The 22,827-nt window shown below is 39.9% G+C and overlaps 1 protein-coding gene across 1 annotated transcript in view; it reads left to right on the forward strand.

Moving 5' to 3' along the window:
* LOC149244187 (nuclear protein) overlaps nt 1–22,827 on the forward strand; it is a 152,029-nt gene that overhangs the window by 42,768 nt on the left and 86,434 nt on the right. Inside the window, exon 2 of the mRNA XM_089374757.1 lies at nt 11,709–11,926. Within this exon, the coding sequence (XP_089230883.1) occupies nt 11,709–11,926 (218 nt within the window). The remainder of the gene's footprint in view (nt 1–11,708; nt 11,927–22,827) is intronic.

The following is a 22,827-nucleotide window of genomic DNA, read 5'->3' on the forward strand; positions in this document are numbered from 1 at the left end:
ATATAGAGGAAGAATAAAAGATTTCATTTGCATGATTGAAATTAGAGGGCCATGTTCTGACTTGGTGGGAAAGCCACACAGAGACCTTGAGTTTGGAGGGAGATCCTTTAGTGACTAAGTGGGAGGACTTTAAAACCCTCATAAAGTACCAATTTTACTGTATTGGGTATGTAGAGGGCTAAAGGATCGGTGGCACTACTTAAAGTAAAAGCAAGTTTAGAATGTAGAGGAGTACACCACAGAGTTCCGAAAGATGGTCGCAATGCTGGATATCTCCCCAAAGAATCCTAATGTACTCCTCAAGTATCTAGGGGGTTTACATCGCCATTTGCGAAAGCGAGTGATGCTGTTAACGCTGAGATTGGTGGACGAGGCCTGTGTACAAGCATAGTCCCTGGAGAACATAGGCCAAAAGAAAGAGCAATCAAGTGGACTGAAGTAGGAGCACTAGGACGCTTCTAAGGAGGGGAAAAAGAAGTGAAAATGGGGAAAGATAGAAAGACAATAGCCACAACGCATTAGTGCAAAGATCCTAACAACCATTGCAACCACTACATCCACTGCAACATTGACTTTCATACAGAGGAGAAGTGCTGGAAGTTGCAACCAAATCATAACCCGAAGAACAAGAAGAAAGATACAAAGAAGAAGGATCCCATGGTCATTGATTCAAGCAACCGGGTTGAAACCAACTCGGAGGTGGATGAGAAGATCGTATGTATATTAGTGCAGGAGGATGTGAATATGAATATCCTTTAGCAACATGAAGAGAAGGAAATGACCAAACTCTTCCACATAAAGATACAAATCAAGAAGACAAAGATTGATGCTCTATTTGACTCAGGAATGCAAGCGAATCTCATTGCAGCAAAGATGGTCAACAAATTGGTATTGAAAGTTTGTGATCATCGGAGCTCGTATCCATTAGTATGGATAAATAAGGATGTAAAGATAAAGGTAACAAAAAAAATGCAAAATTAGATTTGCTATCAGTGTTGATTTTATTAATGAAGTAGAACTAGAGGTAGTCCCCTTTGATGTATTTTGAGTGGTGTTTGGAAGTCCCTACATGTACACATGGGATGTAGTCTTCATGCAGAGAGCCAACCAATATTGACTCATCAAGGATGGAAAATCATTCACTATCAATGTGCACAAAGGCAAGTCAACGATTTCGCTGGTAAGTGCCAACCAAGCCAAGAAATTGATTAGTTCAAGTAAGAAGTATGTTTTACTGTTTTTTGGAGAATTGGTCTGTAGAAGAGTCAGTAAGAGCAAAGGCATCTTTGGAGGGGTGTCCTAGCAAATACAAACAACAACTGAAAGAGTTGCTAGAGGCATTTAGGAATGTGTTCTAGGAACCTAAAGGGCTACCACCTAAGAAGGAAGTGGAGCACGAGATCCAGCTTTTGCCGAAATCCCCATTCCTAAACATTGGGTTGTACAACCAGTTTGTTATAGAAGTGGGGTGAAGAAGCAATTGTAGCAACTATTGGAATAGGGTGTCATTCGACTGAGTACATCACCATGTGGGTCACACATCATCATTGTGCCAAAGAAAGATGGGACTTGGAAAATGTGTATAAATTATAGGGCATTGGACAAAATTATGCTCAATAACAGGTACCCCTTTCCAGAATAGATGATTTGCTGGATCATTTGCCGCAAACAAAATACTTGAACATGTTGGACTTAAAGTATGGTTATCACTAGGTTCAAGTTAGAGAAGAAGATATCTAGAAGACTGCCTTCAAAACCAAGCAAGGTTTGTATGAGTGGTTAGTCATGCCATTCGACCTATATGCAATGCACCAACTACATTTATGAGGTTAATGAATGATATATTGCACCCTTTTATAGATTCATTTGTTATTGTCTATTTGGATGATATACTAGTATACAATGCTACCTTGGAGGAGCACATCTCAGATATGACCTAGGTGTATAAGACATTAAAGAAATACCAATTGCTATCAAATCTAAAGAAGTTAGTTTGCACAATAATCTTTGGTGTATTTAGGGTATAAGATAGGTGGGGGAGAGTTGAAATATATCTTGCCAAGATGGAGGCTACCATGAAATGGGCGATGCCTACTATTGTTTCTGAGGTTAGAAGTTTCGTTGGGGCAACACCGTACTTGAGGAAATTTATAGGCTCATTTTCAGCGATAGCAACACCACTCCATGCCATAATAGAAAATGACAAGAGTTTCCAATGGGGAAAGGGTTAGTAGAGGGCCTTTGAGGAGCTAAAGAAGAAGATCAGTCAAGCACCAAGTCTGACATTACTGAACTTGTAGTAGCCCTTCGAAGTGGAGACAGATGCGAGTGGGTATGCTATGGGAGCAGTCTTGAGCAGGGAGTAAGACCTATATGCTACCATTCTGAAGTATTTCATAACGGCCCTACTTATGACAAGGAACTCTATGCCTTGGTGCACGTTGTGAAAAAGTGTAAACACTATCTGATGGGAAAGGAGATAGTAATACACATAGATCACCAACCACTACAATACTTGCAGGCCTAGATTAAGCTACAACAAACCAAGTATTCCAAGTGGATGGGGTTTTTACAACAATTTCATCTAGTGATCAAGTATAAGAAGGGAAACATAAACAAGTTGTCCAACATGCTTTCAAGGCCACCCACATCAAAGATCACAACTTTGGGAGCTCTGATGTGCATGGAGCCATTCACCCATGATGCATACAGAGAGGCATATTTAGAGGATGAGGACTTCAAGGAGGTGTTTTAGCAGTTGTAGAGCCAAAGTCATGTGCACGATGGTGACAACACAATTGACTACCATCTCTAGGACGGGTTACTTTATAGGTTGGATAAATTATGTTTTCCTAAAGGTGAGTGATTGTAGCTGATTAAAGAGGCTCACACCTCCAAAGTTGTAGGGCATTTATGATTTTGGTGTAGGGAAGACAATGGCCAACTTGCAGAGGTATGTGTATTAGCTCAAGATGCAAAAGTAGGTAGCTAGGTTTATAAGAGGATGCATGCTTGCTGTATTAGAAAACATAGTAACAAGAAATAGGGTATATATCGTCCCTTAGCTGTACCCACTCATCCTTGGGAAAGCATTTCGATGAACTTTGTGAGAGGTTTACCAACAATTAGGAAGGGACATGACTACCTACTCGTGGTAGTTGATAGGTTCAGCAAGATGTTTGTTCTGATGTCCTATTTTTTATACCATCAGTGGGCAAAGAAGCAACGAACTTGTTCTTTGGATAGGTCTAGGTGAACTTTGGGATACCAAGGAGCATCATTTCAGCTAGAGACACAAATTTCTCAGTGCATTTTGGACTACATTGTGGGAGAAGATGGACATGAAGTTAAAGAGGTCTACAACATTCTATCCACAGACAAATGGGCAAACAAAAGTAGTTAACATGATTTTGGTGCAGCTTTTGAGGGGTTGCAATCAGAAACATCTAAATATTTGGAATGAAAATCTGGTATATATACAACACTCTTATAACAAAACAATCCACACTTCTACTGGTAAGTCCCCATTTCCCCATTTGAAACTTGTTTTGGATGTTTGCCACCTTCACCTTTGGATATAGCATATGGGCAACAAAGAAGAGTGAGAGAGGAAGGATTTTTCAAAGGATGCCTTGAGGGATGACAAATTTATGGAGAAGATTAGACAAATGCATATACAAGAACAAGAGACACTACATAAGTCACAAGAAAAATTCAAGGCCAGGCATGATCAACACAAAATAGAGAAGTCGTTCAAGGTGTTGAAATTTTGGCAGCGTTGGGACGAATTTCCCCAAAGGGAAACGCTTCTGCCCCAAAGAAAGCCATCGTGCCCCAAAGAGAATTTACATTGGTTAAAGAAATATTATTATTATTAATGTGTGGGCTCTCCTCCTTAATGTGACAACTCCACTTGGGCAAGTTACAATAAAAACATTTGGAGATATATTTAAATATTAAAATAAGCGAATTTGAATTATTCCCTCCAAATGTACAAGTCCGCTTTATGGAATGCCCTAGAAAGGGTCAATTGTAGCACCTCATCATTGTATAAATATAAGTCAAATGTTCATTATATCATCACTCAACTTGATTCAGTGAAGAAGAGGCTCACATTATTCTAAGGCTTTGAGACTTGCCAATTCTGTAATGGCTCATCTCTAAGGGTTGTTTGGTTCGCACTCTGCAAAAGCGCGTTGACTAAATTCTGTAATGGCTCACTACAATGTCTCAATTATTATTCACATGGCTTTCTCTATATTATCTGTGGTTTGCACGTTTCAACAATAATCTGTGGATTGTATGGCAAGCAACCATTTGTGGTTCATATGGTACACAATCTCCTACGCTTGGTTTCAGTAGCACCCCATTCATATATATATATATGTATAGGCATCACATTCTTATATATTGGCATCACATCCTATACCATGTTATCAGATTCTTATATAAATACAGTGACATCATATTCGTAATTACAGTAGCTCGTAATGCTACAGTGGCTCGCATACATCATTTTGTTTCACTTCTCTTTTGTGATTGGATCTATTCATGTATGGCTCACACAGTGACATAGTTCTCTTGCTCGCATAGTAATTTGGCTCTTGCTTTAACATCACATTATTATAACAGTGGGTTCAGATTCCATTACATTGGCATCACACCATTTGGCGACTTAGTGACGTCGTTTCACTTGATCATTACAGTGGCATCACATCATAGGCTATTTAGTGGCATTGTCTATTTGCACAAGTGGCTCACACTCTACTTGCGGCTTGCACTTTATACATGGCTCGCATTCTTCAACATGGCTCGCTATTATTATACTCTATGGTTTGCAATATATCCCTATAGTTCATTATTAACCTACAGTGGCTCCCTCATACTCTACAGTGACTTCATATACTTTGAATTTGCATTACCTTAATGACTCTCTATACTCTGTGACTTACGATACTTCTACATTTCATGGCTCACATTGTGGTTTGCATACTTCTCTATATTTGCTAGCAGTGACACTTTAGGAAACTCACATGATAATATAATTGTATTGATGATATTTTAACAGATCTGATTTATGGCTCTATGATGACAATGACATTGACGTGAATGATATAACAATGCCCCTTGATGTGATAATAGACTTGGCATAAGAATGATCTTAATATAGCTATTGACAATGAGCCTTGATATAACATAGAACCTTGGCATATCAATGACCTAGTATGACAGTGACTTTCAATGACAATGGCATTGACCCTGTTACATAACAATTATTTGGATTTGGATATATGCCATGGCCTTGTTGTTTATATGACAATGATCTTGACAGTAACCTTGATGCAATGACCTTCATGAATGACATGGCAGAGATAGCAGTGACCTTGACGGATGACATAACATTGACCCTGATCTTCTTGACAGTGATCTTCATAGTGAATGTGACAATGATATGATAGCAACTCCCTTAGACTTGTTTCAGTTCACAAACGAAGTTGTGAATTGACTTGGGTTGGCCCTAAGAGGCCTGATATGATTGTTGTATCTCATTCTCATTGAACATTGTATTTCAACTGAACACTTGATGAACATCTAGTAGATGAAGAATCTGGTTGGGTTTTCCCCCTTGTGGGGTTTTGCCCTGGTCTATGGCGTAAATCCTAGTGTCTCTATTGTGCTTACTTTTTTTCTACTGTTCCTTTATTGTCTTGTTGCATTGTTGATGTTATTGTTCTCTCTACATAATTGTTGATGATGTTATAATGTTATGGGGTGAATGTTATATGAAATGTTGAATTATCTTCAACATAGAACAATCCAACCCTGAAAATTAACACAAGGTGGCAGACTGAGTATGGTTATCGTTGGATAATGAGAGGTTACAAGGCACTGATAAGAAAATCAAGGCTCTATGATATGCTCCCTTTAAAATATTGGAAAAGGTGGGAGATAACACCCATAAAGTTAGTCTATCCCCATTTATGCGCATTTACTTAGTGTTGTGAATGTAAAGAATTTAAAACTCTATGAGCCTTCCATGCTAGATCAGGAAGAGGAACAAGTCCTAACTTTAGTAGAGGATTTGGCACTAGATGCTTAGGCAAAGTTGAGATAGGATATTGTTTTGCAAAATAGGTCTAGAACTACAAGATAGGGGCAACATGACCTTTGGTAGATTAGGTTGAAAGGACAACTTCCAGGGAAGGCTAAATGGCACACTCAAGAGATGGTGGAGGAAAAATTTTCTCACCTCATTCAGTAGAAGCTTTTTGAAACCAAAAGCCTCTCGAACTGGAGATGTGTGATCCATATTGGATCATTTTATCATTTTTCATTCATCTCGATGCTTTTAGAATGGAAAAAGTGGAGGAATCAACTCATAGGACCATTTTAATCAGTGGGACCCAGTTTGGCAAATTGGGGTCTGAAACCTTATAGGAGCATTTTGAGGCATGAAACGACATTTTTCGGGGGGCTAAACTTTGTTGCTTTTGCACCACACTTCATATTCTACACACAAAGACCTTTCCAACGTTGCAATAATCACCTCAATTAGAATTTGTATGCAAAATTTATGCGTTGGAAGTTGACCTTTTTGTTTTCACCACCATAACTCGAGAGGATGCCACGTTGGCCCCCATTACTCAAGGAAAGGGGGCTAGCCACGCGATCATGAAGAAGAAGACTCTAGAAGACTCCATATTGTAACTCTACTGAAGAGCTGAGAGAGTCAAAACCTAAACACTAGTAGGCTATCAGGCTGTGTTATATTTGAGCCACTAGGAGGAAAAGGGGTTCCATTATTTTCTAGTGCATTTGTTCAATAGATGAGTAGAGTGGCTGAGAGCGATAGGGAGAGAGCATACAAAGAGGATTTGTGCATTGCAGTAGCCAATATGTCACATGCCTTACTTATTTGTACTTACAACCATTTTCTATGTAGAGAAAGAGAGTAGAGTGGCCTCACCTTCTAGTGGGGTTTTCTCTCGAAAGGGTTTCCTAAGTTATATCTTGTGTCAATCGTGGTTTGTGAGCTTTTATTTCTCTATTCTCTATTTTTTGCATAATTATAATTTGCATGCATATGCAATAAATAATAATTTATAGATCCATAAATCTAAAGAGAAATAAACCCTCATAGTGTATATTTTTGGATTTTTAAGCATAATTTCACTAGATTTGTTGTCACAAATTGTCCAGTGGAATATCCATAACAGTTTATGGATCAAAACTCATCTTCAAATCTCAAACTAGTTGTTACCATTTCTAGATCTATAATTTTTCCTTGTGCTAAGTCCTTTTAGCTCTCACAAGAAATAGTAAATGTCACTGGTTTATAGATTTGTTAATATCTCCTTGTGGGTCTATGTTTTGGTCCCTTTGAAACACCCACAAAAGTTTAGTTGCTGCCAAACTCTTGACTGATATGGTCGTCCTCTCTCCCTCTGAAGAGTGACCTCAGTTGATCACTACTGGCTAATTTGTAGCTTGTGGCAAATTTAGCTATGAAACTCTTGTTTTGGCAACTGTACCTTCTCATGTGTTGTTGTTGTACTTGTACGTCCTTTGTATGTTTTTGTGTTGCTTTGACTATGTCTTGTGTGTCCTTATGGCTACGTATGATCTCGTATGCCGGTGTCAAATCCCTTATGACTCCTTTGCGGTTTCGCTTGCCGCACGATCAAACCTCACTTGTGTTGTTGTACATACAATCTGGAAAACTCCTGTGGCAATTCGACCTTATATTGACAATGATTGGCTCTCGATGTCCATGCCTACGACTTTGTGGTTGCCCCTGTGGATCTTAGCTATGGTTGCTTTAGCTGTAGTATTGTCACTAGCCCTCACACCTGACCCAAATTTCCTACAACTTCCATCTAGCTTTCCCTTGCGTGTAGATTCCTTTTTGGCGATTGGATATGACACCTTTTTCCACTACCAACCACCTCTCCTTTTTTGTTATTATTTTTATTTATTTTTTGCTTTAGCTTGTATGTTGATTTTCTTGGCGCTCGAATATGGCCCATATGATAGTTGTTGTTTTATGAATCTTCCTTGTGCTTGCGTATGACCTTGATTTCTCCTTTGACGACTACTACAATAATTTTTTATTTTATCTATATGGCCGCTAGCCCAACTGTGTGCGCCCATTGTGATGCCTATACCTTGATTGTGCAATCCTTAGAGATCGGTCTTCAAAGAAAATGATTTGATACCATGTTAATTTCTGACCCCAACAAGTTGGTTAATTACTTCCTAGCAGATCAGATCTGTTGGATAAGAAACACAACTGAGATTTTAACACGTAAATAATATATAAAAGTGGAAGCAAATTAAAAGCACCAATCTCATATAGATGCACACAAGATTGATGCCCTTCAAAATTTGTTTTTCATTAATTAAAGTATATAGCATACAAGGGCTCCCTTCTTGGGAAAATAACCCTCTGAGGAAAATAGAAATACAACAATAAACTAGGAAATAATCTAGCTAATCAAACCCTTGATCCATCCTTCAATCTACTGACTAATTTGGATTCTTCCCTTATTGCTCCTTGCACTCTTTTTTGAACCCTGAACATTGGATGAAGGTCTTTTTTCACCCAATCATTGGGATCTCACTCTCACTATCTATTGTTCTGAAGATGTGTCTTTTCCCTTAGCCTAGCCTTCCTTTTATAAGTTTGAGTTATTAACTGAATCCACAACCCTAATCTCCAAAGTGATTGACGGTTGAGATTAGATATCAACATCACTTGAGATCAATGGTTGAGATTAATCTAATTCATTAATGCAAATAACCTTTGCATTTTATTAGATTAACTCACTTTATCTTAAAAAATTCAATTATTTTCATAATTAAAGTCATTGTTAAGGTTAAAGGTCGATTAGACGACTTGTGCACGTCTATACACTTAGACCTGTGCAAAAGTACCTACCTGAGCGACAAGCATCAACAATCATGATAGATAAATTGCATCAAATGTTAATAGGGAGCCCTAAGCCTTTTTAACCATTGTCTATGCAAGTTTGGGTTCAATTGAGGGTCAGGACTAGTTATTGTTTAACTTTAACATATTCTTGGTTTTAGTGTTTTTGTAAGCATTTTATTTTTTTTGTAATCTTGTAACTCATTCATTTTTGTTAAGCATTCTACACTTGATCATGTAACCTTATCCATTTTTTTTTATAGAAAAAGACGCCTAATTTTATTCATCAAAGAGGAATCAAATTACATTTTGCATATGCGGAGACACATTCCTAGGATACAGACTGAGAAAATAACAATCACCATCTGGAAAAAATAGAAGACCATTCCAGATGGAAAAATGCTACACATTTTAGACAAACATTTAAACCCTAGGGTCTAAGGAAAGACCAAAGGAAAAACAAAAGTAGGGCCCAGACAATTCAGAGAGACCATACAAATGAGCCTAGACTCGGGCAACAAAATGTTACATGAGTGGGCAATGAACCCCAACAACCATAGCATTAACACTGCAACAACACTGGAGCCTACAACAACAAAAACTCCCCCAACATAGGTGGTGACGACGAATAAATGTTCGATGACAGCGAGACGACTTGCAGATACAACATGGCAGAGAATGGGGCTGCAAAAATCCACCAAAACCCCCAAAAATCCAGAACCCCAAACAACAGACTGATGCTAAAGACGATAACAACAAACCACAACTCCAATGCAGAGAGCGACGCACCAACCGATGATGACAGGAGGCAGCAGGCAGCAACATCGACAAGCAAGAAACACTACCAAAAACCCCAAAAAGGGTGCACAAACAAACAAAATGGAGCCGCACCCAGAAAATAAAAGCAAAGGCACCAACTCCGACGACCCATTAATGGTGGCGTGGGAAGGCAGAACAAAAAACAGGGCATCAACATCTAGCGTTCCAGCTGTTGAGCCCTCTCCCCCGTAATGCCCCCCCACATGTGGCTTCACCATGTAACCTTATCCATATGTGATGTTTCTTCGAATAAAGGAAGGATCATTGGCTGTGCATACAATTTCGATTGTTTTTGGATGAGATCTATGGAAACTTCTACATGGCAAGAGCAATGCATCTGATAAGGAGTCAGTTTCAACTTTCAACTTTATGTGATGTTCCCTGGCTAACTCAATATTTGAGAATGAGGATAATGCCAAAGGAAACTAAGGTAATGCATGTTTCCATTTTTGGGTCTGCTTGATAATGAAAAACACTGTGAGGGCAAAACAATTGAATAATCTTCAATGTGATGATAATTTTTCGAATTCACGATAGATTATTTCCAGTAGTGAAATAATAATCACTGGAGACAATTTGTCCATAATGTAAGGATGAAAACCTAAAGGTGCCTTGCTATAAATGGTTGTCTCCAAATAAATGTTTTATTATGTTTAGAGATGTTGGCTGCATTGTATGTAGCTGAAGGTTCATAGGACGAAGAATAATTAGGAACTAGGAAGGTCTTGCGCTATGTTGCACAAAATGCTGAAATGTTTCGGAGTTTCTGAAGTGGGTACATGTAGAAACATCACCTCCCAAAAATGGGAACTTTGGCCGAAACGTCATATATATAATATCTATATATATGTGTGTGTGTGTGTGTGAATAACACATTATCTTGCAAGAAAAAAAAGGAATAAGACCCATAGATGACAATTTAGTAGGAAAACCAAGTCTATATTAACTCTCATAGATGATTACATGATGCCCATGTTTCATCCTTGTTTTGGCATTTCGGGTACCAATACGACCTGAAATGTCGAGTTGTTAGACGTTTCATGCAAGATAGGTCTTGAGTCACTGTGCAGTGAAGGGTTTTGAGTCCTGATCTCATTGACAACTTTCATCGTCCGTTATATTTCTCAATATTTTATAGAGTTTATCTTGAAAAGAAAAGTATGAATCATTAAAGGGTGGGAGTTGGACTTGCGAATCTGTTTTCTTTTTGTTTCATTGGAGTTTGCAAGTATATTTAGAAACAGGAAGAACAATCAACTATTTTTTTGAGCAAGTTAGGGATTAGGGTGTAAATACTGCAACTTTATGCGAAGTAAGAATAAATTAGAAACTATGATACTGAGAAAAATTGATGGTCAAGAAATATAAGTATGAGTTCCTATGTAAACTCTGTTTAGTAACTTCTAGACTCCTTTTCAGTTTTCCCAGATTATTATGTTGTAGTCAGCAATGAGCATGATGTGAATGGCCTTGACATCTATCGGGTGTTAACTTGAATCTTTGGACAAGCTGTCTTGAGTCTTGACCGATGCAAAGCTGTTAGACCTGAGAGAGAGAGCATTTAACTTTTTAAGATAATCCATTCCTTTCTCTGATTGTGTGCCCACCCTATCACTAGCCCTGTTATCTGCCTTTTTTCCTCCCCATCTCCTCCCTCTACTCCCTTGAATCATAATAAAAGGAGAATGAAAATGAAGTAGATGAAAGAAATGAAAAATCTACTGATGACTTTCCTTAACTTGTTTTTTTAACAAGGGGTGTTCATAGGATTAAAAGAAGAGTTACTTTCTTTTGGTCAGAGGGGTAATGCTTTTTGGAACATCATATTTTGGCTAGGGAAAAAAGTAAGTTGATTTTCTGTAGATACTAAAGAGGTTATAAAGTTGATTTTCTGTAGATACTAAAGAGGTTATAAAGTTGATTTTCTGTAGATACTAAAGAGGTTATAACATTTCAGCAGATTTGGTATTTTTCCAGAATGGGATGCTGGAGCCTTGGTTGCAGAGCAAAGGTTTGGTAAATGCAAGTCAAGTGCTGGCTTATTTTGCTGTTTCCAAACTAGGTGAAGCACCTACAGATGGAAAAACTGAGACAAATCCTGAAGGTCTGACTGCAGCTTCAGGCAAATGGGCATCTGCAATTGCTGCACGTCTGCATTTAGCAGGTCTTTCATGCAAGGTTGGTTTTAGTACTTGGCACTTGATTCCAAATTCGGCATTTACTTGAGAACAAATTTAATGGTTTTATTTTCTTTTTTCAAAAATAGGAAAGGGAGAAAATAGAGGAGCTAGATATTCTGGTCATCAGATATTGAGAATTTAAAATATTTGCAGAAAGAAGATAAGCAGATATACTGGGGAGACCTTGAAAGAAAAATTTAAACAAGAATGTGAACTCTTCCTAATAAAACAATGAGGCAATATAGATTTGGAAAATAGGAGATTTAGATAATCATCATTATCTCATGAAAGTGCATCTTACATTCCCAACTTGAAATGTTATATAAACACTAACTAAGATTTTGGTTCTCACCTGCATCAACTCACTGACATATTACTTGGAACTTTCAGGTCCTTCACAATATAATATTTATCGATATAAATACTTGGGTGATTTCTGGGATTTTAAAGGTGCTTGAATGTTCTCTTTGAGATGTTTGTATGTCTTTTTTCTCTGAAGAAAAAAATCTAGTAATTTTAAGGTAACAAAATTACAGGAGTAGATACCAATAGGTATTTCAGACTGCCTTTAAAGGCATTTACATAAATGGCTGTATATCCTTTCTCAAAAATCTTCCTTCAGAGAGCAAAGTTAGGTAAGAATGCTATCTTGCAGTCATGTTTCCCAGCACATATGATCCATGCTCTATGAAGAGAGACAAAATTAGATACAAGTACCCAAACTGTCTAGCAACACACAAGGCTAAACATCAATTGCATCCAGGTTATTCATCTGAAAACTGTGAAACAGTAAAGAGGTTAGTCCAGGGTTCATGAACATGATAAGAATGCGGTCCTTGATTGGATTCAATGACCTCCCAGGTTACTTCTTGCAGCTCCAATCCTTTCTTGGACAACCTGTCAGCTTCTGTGTATTTGTCCCTGTAGACATGTGCAAATGAGATATGAGAGTAAGCTGATTGTAAATTCTTAATGTCCCGAAATAAAGGCTGAAGTAAGAAGTTCCTTAGAATACAGTCTCCTTTCATCCCTTTTATAACTAAGAGGGAATCACCTAAAATTTGAAGTTGTGTGATCTCGTTTTCAAGAGCTAGAATGAAGACTGGCTTGAGGGCCATGAGTTTTGTTATCCACCAAAATGAGTACCCCATAGGAGAAAACTTTTCTCTACATTTGACAGCAAACTGGATAGCTAACCAGCCAGCAGCCCCTGATATTCACTTCTTCATGATGATGGCATTTCCTCCGCCATTTGCATCAGCCACATACCTCTCGCGATTCGGCATTTCCTCTTGGATGAAGGTGAGTTTCTGTTCAAAAGGTACTTTGATCATTTTGCAATTGGGTGCTTATTCTTGTTTGTTTTGGGCCTTTTGTATGGATAAAGGGGCGATTTGGAAGATTGACCAATCTTGATTGTAAATCTATTCTCTCACCTTATCAGGGGGCTAATCTTTAGCCCTAATTTAGTGGGACCTCCCTTGAGACCTTAGGGTTATAAGAGGTGCACTACTTGGAAAACCTATATTGAAATAGCGTGTTCATTATCCCCTACGTCATACTTGACACTTTCCATGCCACATTACAAACCCCATATACCACCTCTGTTCTTCGGGTCTAACTTGTCATTGGTTCATTGAGATTTGGCACTCCCTCATGTCTATTCAGGGTCAGAAAACATGCCTTGGAGGTTGATGCAGCTAAAAAAATGAAAAAGCATATCATGGCCACAATGAAAGAAAAGGAAGAAAACCAAAATTCAAAAGATGGCTGGGATTCTAGGGCTCATTATGCTGCCACCTAACAGTGAATAGTCTGCCTCCTTATAACTGTTCATGGGCTCCACTATACTGCTGCTACAACCCTTGAAAAGCTCCATGCGTCTGCCCTCTTCCAAGGCTTCTTCACTGCCACTAACAGTCCATGACTGACTGTCCTTAGGCTGCTTAACATCACTGTTAGTTCTCTCCATACAACTCACACTTCTACTCGCACTTGGATTCATCTTCTGAGGTTATACTTCTGCCTAACAATCCCACAGAGATCAACCGCTCCTCCTAATCACTGTGGCCTTAACACAGTCCTCAAACTTGGGCTTGTTTTGGCCTCTTTGGATGACTCGGCACCCTCTCCTTTATGCATAGATCCAAGTGAAGCACACAGTTTCTCTGAGCAGACTTCATGAGACTTTGTATGCACTGAACAACCCTAACTAGTGCTTGTGGATTTGCTCTTCTAGACCTTAAGAACAACCCTTCCTTGAATCTGCCTTCTACACAGTCCTATTACTCACAATCTGAACCAGATCTGTGCCTCTCTTCTCTGACCGAGGACACATAGGAACAATGTTCTAGGGCATCAAGGATTGCCCTCACACAGTCATCGCTTGACTTTTCTAGGGCAGAATATCACTTCTGTCACCAATCCCTTGAGACAGTCCATCACTTAGCCTTTCTGTTCATGAGATTGCCCTCTAGCCTTCATGTCATACGAGTCCATGCTGCTGTTTCTGCAATTTGCATCTCTGCGCATAAATGTGAGCACAATGGCCCTCCTTTAGATGCATGAAACCTACAGGTCCTGCATTCAATTTCGGAGGCAATGCAGCCTCCTTTTTCAGGCCTGTTCCAGCATATATACAACCTCCTAGGGTCTCGGCCCTCTTGTATTTGGCACATGAATCTACAGCGGATAATAATGTCATGGATGTCTGAACCAACGCTGTACGAAGCAGGGACACGGAAGAGTCATTTTCCAAAAATCTAGGAAGCGAAGCATCTACTATATATATAATATTTTTATATTTTTTTTTTGCGTTTATATTCAAAACAAACATCCCAAATACCAAATTAGTTGGAGAAGACATGGAAACATGCATATTTTTACATAAATCAAAATAGATATGGCATCCATGATTCCATTGTACATCAATGATTAATTATTCGAGCATCAACCATCTATATTCTAGCAATTACAAACATACATTAAATTTTTAAGCATAAAACATGAAACATTTAAGCATATTATAAAACATAAAACATAAAGCATATTATATAGCAAGTGAGCAACTGTGAATATTAGTCATGTCCAAAATTCAAATAATAATGTTTACAAAATAGGCCATTTGGTCACCGCCAAGACAAAAAGGTTCAAATTCACAACAAGCCTACAAGTCTAATGATTAATCTATGACAAAAGTAGTAAATTGAAAATATATCTACTAATCTCTTCTCCTTCCACCACGAAGAGAACGTGGCGGTGGGCCTCTACGTGGTGGCAATGAAGAAGGTGCCTGTGGAAGTTGTGGGAGTGGGATTGAAACTGATGAAGACGAAGCCCTGCTGTTGGTGTTGAACCAAGGAACCTAGGAACCAAGGGACCAGATGGGGGTGGCATCTCAACTTGATCATCATCATCTTGGAATCGCTCAAAAAATTCATACAAAAAAAAACCACTAGTTAACAAAGAAAATTAAAAACAAGAATTAGAGAAATGCTTTATAAGCAAAATTCATACCACAATGGACATACCTGAATAAGAGCATCCTCTAATTTCTCTAATTGCAACACTCCATCCTCCAAATTGGGCTCCAATGGATTTTTGTTCCAAACCTTAAGGTATTTATTAGTCTTTGCATCATCATAGTAATGGGACAACAATCGCAAGTTGTAATGAACATAAACCAAGCTCTCTACCCGGTCTAAACTCAACCTGTTCCTTTTAACACTGTGGATGAAAGAATAAGAGCTCCAACACCTCTTTGCAAAAGAAGTGTTTACCACCTGTGATAGCACCCGCAATGCCAAAGTCTGTAGAAGTGGAGTAGCACCTCCATGCATGTTCCACCACTCAAGAGAAGAAAAAGTCTCTCGATCTCTAATTGCATGCATGCTCCCAAATGGATTAGTGCTAAGCGTATAGTTTCTCAACTGTCTCCGTACCATGGCAGCCTCCTCATCAAGGACTAATTTACTCAATGCAATCATATATTTTTCGTGAACCTCTGGATCTAGGTGTGGTTTTCTCCTGCTCCCCCCAGGTGTGCTGATTTGGGGTAGCATCGGATGTGCTCTAGCCACGAAAATTGGTGGATTGGCTAAGACACATGAATCTCCAATACCTAGAAAGGATTTGGGCAGATTCTAAACAGTTTGGGAGACATTAAAATAATTAATATTCTTAATGGAGTCCCTAAGTCTAAACTTAGCGAAAATAAAATATTAATGTGTATTAATATAAAACTGTGTTAGAATGGTCCAAAAGTCATGGATCAAGCCAAATCTAATCTTAGTCGTTGATTAGGTGTTGCATCGGATGTGCTCTAGCCACCAAATTTGGTGGAGAGGTTGGGGCACATGAGATCTCCAATACCCAGAAAGGGTGTGGGCAAATTCTAAACAATTAAGGAGATATTAAAATAATTAATTATTATATTAATGTGTATTAATATGAAACTGTGTTAGAATGGTCCAAAAGACATGGATCAAGCTAGATCTAATCTTAGCCATTGATTAGGGACTTAATCTCGGCCGTTGATTTGTCAACAAGAAAAGTATAAGAGGAGGCTTGAGGGTCACTTGGAGAACACACTGAGGGAGACCAGTCAGTTCAATTTCTGGAGCGAGGTTAGTTGAGAAATTGAACCAGTGGTCTGGAGAGCAGTCAGGAGGTAGCAAGTACGGAACAGAGAGACGGGAGATCAACACAGAGGCAGAAGAGGTAGACACAGAGCCAGAGGGAGCCACGCAGAGGTAGCAGAGACTGCACAGAGCCAAAGGGCCTGCGTCATCCACGCAGAGGCTGCAAGAGTGATGCAGAGAGCCAGAGAGGCCGCGCAGAGCCTCAGTAGGCTTGTGCAGAGCCTCAGTAGGTTGACGCAGAGGGTTTTAGGCTGACGCAGAGGTCAATAGGGCCTAGGCTGGGTTCAAAAGAAGTGTTGGAAAATTTGTCTATCTGTGGGTAAGCCAGTTTGGCACCCTGTTGTACTAGAAAATTGTTGAATAATAAAATCCTCCCTTGCTGCACCGGTTTTCCACATTGGGTTTTTCCGGGGACATTAGTCCAAAATAACTATGTCAATGTGTTGATTCTTGTGCATATATTTGTTTTTGTATTACAGTGTGATATCTGCAGCAATATTTATTTTAATGTTTGTTGAGGTAATTTCATGAATAACTTATGGTGAAATAAGTAGGAAAAGTAAATTAGTTGTTGCAGTGACAGAATTTTCACATGGTATTGAGCGAGTAATCAGAGACAGAAAGGGAAAATCAGTTATGGGTCCAGACCACGATGCAGAGGCATCCACCTCAGGGGACTCACGCAGATTTTCAGAAGATTGCACAAGAGAAAGAGATTTTGATTTCTCTTTGTTGGCTTCTAGGTTGGAAGAAGTGGCGTGCATGACTAGTGTTGCATCATCAGAAGTATGGTATATAGATAGTGGAGCCTCGTGGCATATGACGGGAATCAGGGAGTGTTTCTCAGAATATCGAGAAGAGAAGATGAACTTTCAGATCACCATGGGGAACAAGGCAAAGTGTACTCCAGTAGGAAAGGGTACCATAGTTTTTCAAACAGAATCAGGAGAGCGATTCTGTGCCACAAATGTGCTGCATGTACCAGGATTGGGGATGAACTTACTTTCTGTGTCACAACTACAAGGCAAGGGCTATGATGTTTACTTCATCAAGGAAAAGGTATACGTCAAACACCCGAGCTGGAAAAAGAAAGTGCAGATCGGGATCAAAAGTAATCGGTTGTATAGATTACAACTAGAATCTCCAATGGCACTAATAGGCAGTCATGGGGACAAGGACTTGAACAAACTATGGCACAGAAGGATGGGTCACTTGCACCATGGAGCTCTGAGAATTCTCAGGAGCACTGTAACAGGAGTTCCGGATCTGAGTACGGAACGAGATGATGTATGCAGGGGATGCACTCTAGGAAAGTATGCCAAGGCGGCATTTCCTAGGAGCAAACACAGGGCCAAGAGTGTACTAGGATTGATACACTCAGATATCTGCAGACCTATGTCCGTCAAAGCTCTCAGCGGTGCCGAGTATTTCCTTACCTTCATTGATGACCACTCGAGGAAAACTTGGATTTCTTTTCTGAAAACCAAAGATGAGTTTTTTTGTTGATTCAAGGAGTTCAAGGCTCTAGTGGAGAATCTGACTGGTAAGAAAATAAAAGTCTTGCGCTTAGATAATAGTGGAGAGTATGTCGATAAGGACTTCATTGATTATTGCGCTAAGGAGGGCATCAGAAGAGAGTGGACAGCTCCCTACAATCCGGAGCAGAATGGGGTGGCAGAAAGGAAAAATAGGACAATTGTAGAAGCAACTAGGGCCATGCTGTATGATCAGGAATTGCCAAAATTCCTATGGGCAGAAGCATGCAACACAACTGTCTACGTTCAGAAGAGGACTTTTCATCGGGCTTTGGGCAAGATTACTCCAGAGAAAGTTTTCACTGGGAAGACGCTTGAAGTCAGTCATTTCAGGATATTTGGGAGTTTTGCATATTGCCTCATACCCTAAGAAAAGAGGAAGAAGCTGGAGCAGGCTGCAGAAAACGGGTATCTGGTGGGATCTAGTGAGAATGCTAAGGCATATAGAATCTATGTTCCAGGGAGTAGGAAGGTAGTAGTACAACGAGATGTAAAGTTCATGAAGGACAGAGCTTTCAGAAGATCTCGCGAAATGCCTTCCGAGGAGCAGTCGAAAGAGGATCCGTTGGTCATGCCTCTTCAACCAACGGAAGTGAAGAATTCTTCCTCAGGTCAGGAAGATTCTCAGGATGAGGAGGAGCGAACAAAAGCACCTGCTGGCAGAGGAAGAACTAGCAGAGAACTTCGTCAGATTCTGCGTGATGCAGAGAACTTCATCGGTGAGCCAAGGAATAGTAAGAGGGAGTGAAAATAGTCAGACAGGTATCAAACGTTAGTAGCTCAGGATGGGGAGCTTGCCAGTTTCAAGGAGGCAGCTCAACATCAGGTTTGGCTAGATGCAATGGTGGAGTATAACTCCATAATGGTGAACGATGTCTGGGAGGTGGTATCAAGGCCTCAAGATAGATCTTTGGTATCTTTGGTAGGTTCAAGATGGATCTACAAGATCAATTATGCTGCGGATGACAATGTTGAGAAATACAAGGCCAAGTTTCTGGCTAAGGGGTATGCTCAAAAGGAAGGGATTGACTATGAGGAAAACTTCACCTCGGTGGCCAGGTATACATCTATTAGGACTGTGATATCTCTTGCAACTCAGATGGGATGAGAGATCCATCAAGATGGATGTGAAGACAACATTTCTGAATGGGGTAATAGAAGAAGAGGTATACATTGAACAACCAGAAGGCTTTGAAACTCATGAGAAGAAGTCTCATTTATGCAGACTGAAGAAAGCCTTGTATGGGTTGAAGCATGCACCGAGAGCGTGGTATGGTCGAATAGATGGCTACTTGCAGAAGATGGGGTTTGTCAAGAGTGACTCGGATCCGAATCTATACTATCTGGTCATAGAGAATGAGCCACTTATCTTAGTATTATATGTGGATGATCTCTTTCTGATAGGATCATCTAGAATTATCAAGGAGTGCAAGAAGAATCTTGCCACAATGTTCGATATGAATGATCTAGGACGAATGCACTACTTCCTAGGGTTGGAAGTTTGTCAGTAGAAAGGAGAAATCTTCTTTGGGCAAGGGAGGTATGCTACAGAGATCCTGAAAAGGTTTGGGATGGGAGACTGTAGACCTATGGCTACGCCAATGATCACCAACTGGACGAAGATTGATGCATTAGAAGACAAGGATGTCGATCCCACCCTATGCCGACAGCTCATAGGGCCCTTGATGTATCTGGTCAATACCAGGCCAAATATTTGCTACGCTGCCAACACCCTCAGTCAGTTCATGGTGGAACCAAAGAGGGCACACTGGGCAACAACCAAACATGTTCTTAGGTATTTATAGGGAACAATTGATTATGGGCATACACCAAGGGGAAGGATATCAGGTTGAGTGGATTTATTGATGCAAATTGGGCAGGAAGTTCAGTGGATCGAAAAAGTACCCTTGGTACTGTTTCAACATTGGATCAGGAATGACCTCCTTGTGCAGTAGGAAACAGAAGTCCGTGGCTTTGAGCTCATCTGAGGCAGAATATATGACAGCAAGCACAGCTTTGTGTGAGGCCATATGGCTTAGAAAACTGCTGGTGAACCTATTCAAAAGAAATATGGAGGTGATCAAGATCATGTGTGATAATCAGAGTTGCATCAAACTCTCTGAGAATCCAGTATTCCATGATAGGTCAAAGCATATTGGTATCCGGTGTCACTTTGTCAGAGATTGTGTCCAACGAGGAGCTGTATAGTTGAGCTACACACCTACAAGAGAACAAGTGGCAGATATCCTCACCAAGGCCCTTGGAAAGCCAAAATTTGACTACTTTAGGGAAATGCCGGGGATGGTAAAGAACCCCTTTCAGAAGTAGTGTGATTAGCAGCACGAATGAAGAGTGAGTTGCAGTGCAGATGCAGTGTTGGGAGAAAGGACCAGCAACAACACAAATGCAGAGGGAGTTGCAGTGTTGGGAGAAAGGACCAACAACAACACGGATGTAGAGGGAGCTGTCATACAGTTGCAACAGTGGCAGTAGCAGAGTCATGGGCAGTAATACAGGATGTAGCAGTGCAAAGGATGTTGGGCAAGGAGGCTTAACATCATCACAGGGACTGATGCCGGATGATCAGGGTGATACTCAGTGAGGAGTATTACTAGAGCACAGTCCTCAGTAAGAGGGAGTGTTGATTTTGGGTAGCATCAGATGTGCTCTAGCCACGAAATTTAGTGGAGAGGTTGGGGCACATGAGATCTCCAATGGCCAGAAAGTGTTTGGGCAGATTGTAAACAGTTTAGGAGATATTAAAATAATTAATATTTTTAATGGAGTCCCTAAGTCTAAACTTAGGGAAAATAAAATATTAATGTGTATTAATATGAAACTGTGTTAGAATGGTCCAAAAGACATGGATCAAGCCATATCTAATCTTAGCCGTTGATTAGGGACTTGATCTCGGCTGTTGATTTGTCAACGATAAAAGTATAAGAGGAGGCTTGAGGGTCACTTGGAGAACACATTGAGGGAGACCAGTCAGTTCAATTTCTGGAGCGGGGTTAGTTGAGAAATTGAACCAGTGGTCTGGAGAGCAGTCAGGAGGCAGCAAGTACAGAACAGAGAGACAGGAGATCAGCGCAGAGGCAAAAGAGGCAGATGCAGAGCCAGAGAGAGCCACACAGAGGCAACAGAGATTGCGCAGAGCCAGAAGGGTTTGCGTCATCCACGCAAAGGCTGCAGGAGTGACGCAGAGAGCCAGAGAGGCTGCGGAGAGTCTCAGTAGGCTGACGTAGAGGGTTTCAGGCTGACGTAGAGGTCAGTAGTGCCTATGCTAGGTTCAAAAGAAGTGCTGGAAAATTTTTCTATCTGTGGGTAAGCCAGTTTGGCACCCTATTGTACTAGAAAGTTGCTAAATAATAAAATCCTCCCTTGCTGCACCATCTTTCCCACATTGGGGTTTTCCGGGGACATTAGTCCAAAATAATTGTCTCAATATGTTGATTCTTGTGCATATATTTGTTTCTATATTACGGTGTGATATCTGCGACATTATTTATTTTAATGTTTGTTGAAGTAATTTCATGAATAACTTATGGTGAAATAAGTAGGAAAAGTAAATGAGTTGCTGTAGTGACATGATTTTCACATTAGGGAACACACTTGGAGAACACACTGAGGGAGACCAGTCAGTTCAATTTCTGGAGTGGGGTTAGTTGAGAAACTGAACCAATAGTCTAGTGAGCAGTTAGGAGGCAGCAAGTACGGAGCAGAGAGGCGGGATCAGCGACTGGAGATCAGCGTTGAGGCAGACGCAGAGGCAACAGAAGACTGCGCAGTCACTTGTTAGGCCTGCGTGAGTGATGCAGAGAGGCCCAGGACTGACGCAACCAAGTAGGGGCTGATGCAGAGGGTTTGAGAGCCATGCAGAGGTCAGCCGGGATGCCGCTGGGATTGGGAGAATTGCTGGAGAATTATTTCTCTCTGTGGATAAGCCAATTTGGCACCTTGTTGTACAAAAGAATTGTTGAATAATAAAATCCTCCCTTGCTGCACCGGTTTTCCCACATTGGGTTTTTCCGGGGACTGTTGTCCAAAATATCTGTGTCAATGTGTTAATTCTTGTGCATATGTTTGTTTCTGTATTACAGTGTGATATCTGCAACAGTATTTATTTTAATGTTTATTGAAGTAATCTCATAAATAACTTATTGTGGAATAAGTAGGAAAAATAAATCAGTTGCTGCAGTGATAGAATTTTCACAAGGTGTTGGTGTTGAAAGCCATGATGGATGATAATATTTAGGTGTCAAAACATATGCTAATACATGGAATCGAACATTTAACATTTCCCATCGGTTTTCCTCCTTTGCACGAATATAATTGTACAAGGTGATATCTCTAGGCTCAAAAATGTCTTTAATTTGCCCCAACATGCTATCCATTTGCTCATACAACTCCCCAATTATTGGTCGTTATGAATCTGCAAAGTTTATCATGTAATAAATTGGTTTGGTGATTTGCAAAACATATTTAACCTGTGACCAAAAGAACATGTCAAGAATAGTGTCCTTGGCTACATTATCACCATCTCTATCAGTGTTAATTTCCTCCCATGATTCAGAGATCACCATATTAATTAAAGCGATTCTCACCTTCACTAGTTGCCTAAAGGTGAGGTAATAACTTGCAAATCTTTTTTTTGCAAGTTTAATCAACTGCAACTTGGAGTAAGTTCCATAGAAGTAGTTTACCCTTGTATGTCCTCTGATGAA

This window comes from Pinus tabuliformis, chromosome 8 (assembly GCF_031772625.1).
Source record: "Pinus tabuliformis cultivar Carrire ecotype Pingquan chromosome 8, CPIR1, whole genome shotgun sequence".
NCBI lineage: Eukaryota > Viridiplantae > Streptophyta > Pinopsida > Pinales > Pinaceae > Pinus > Pinus tabuliformis.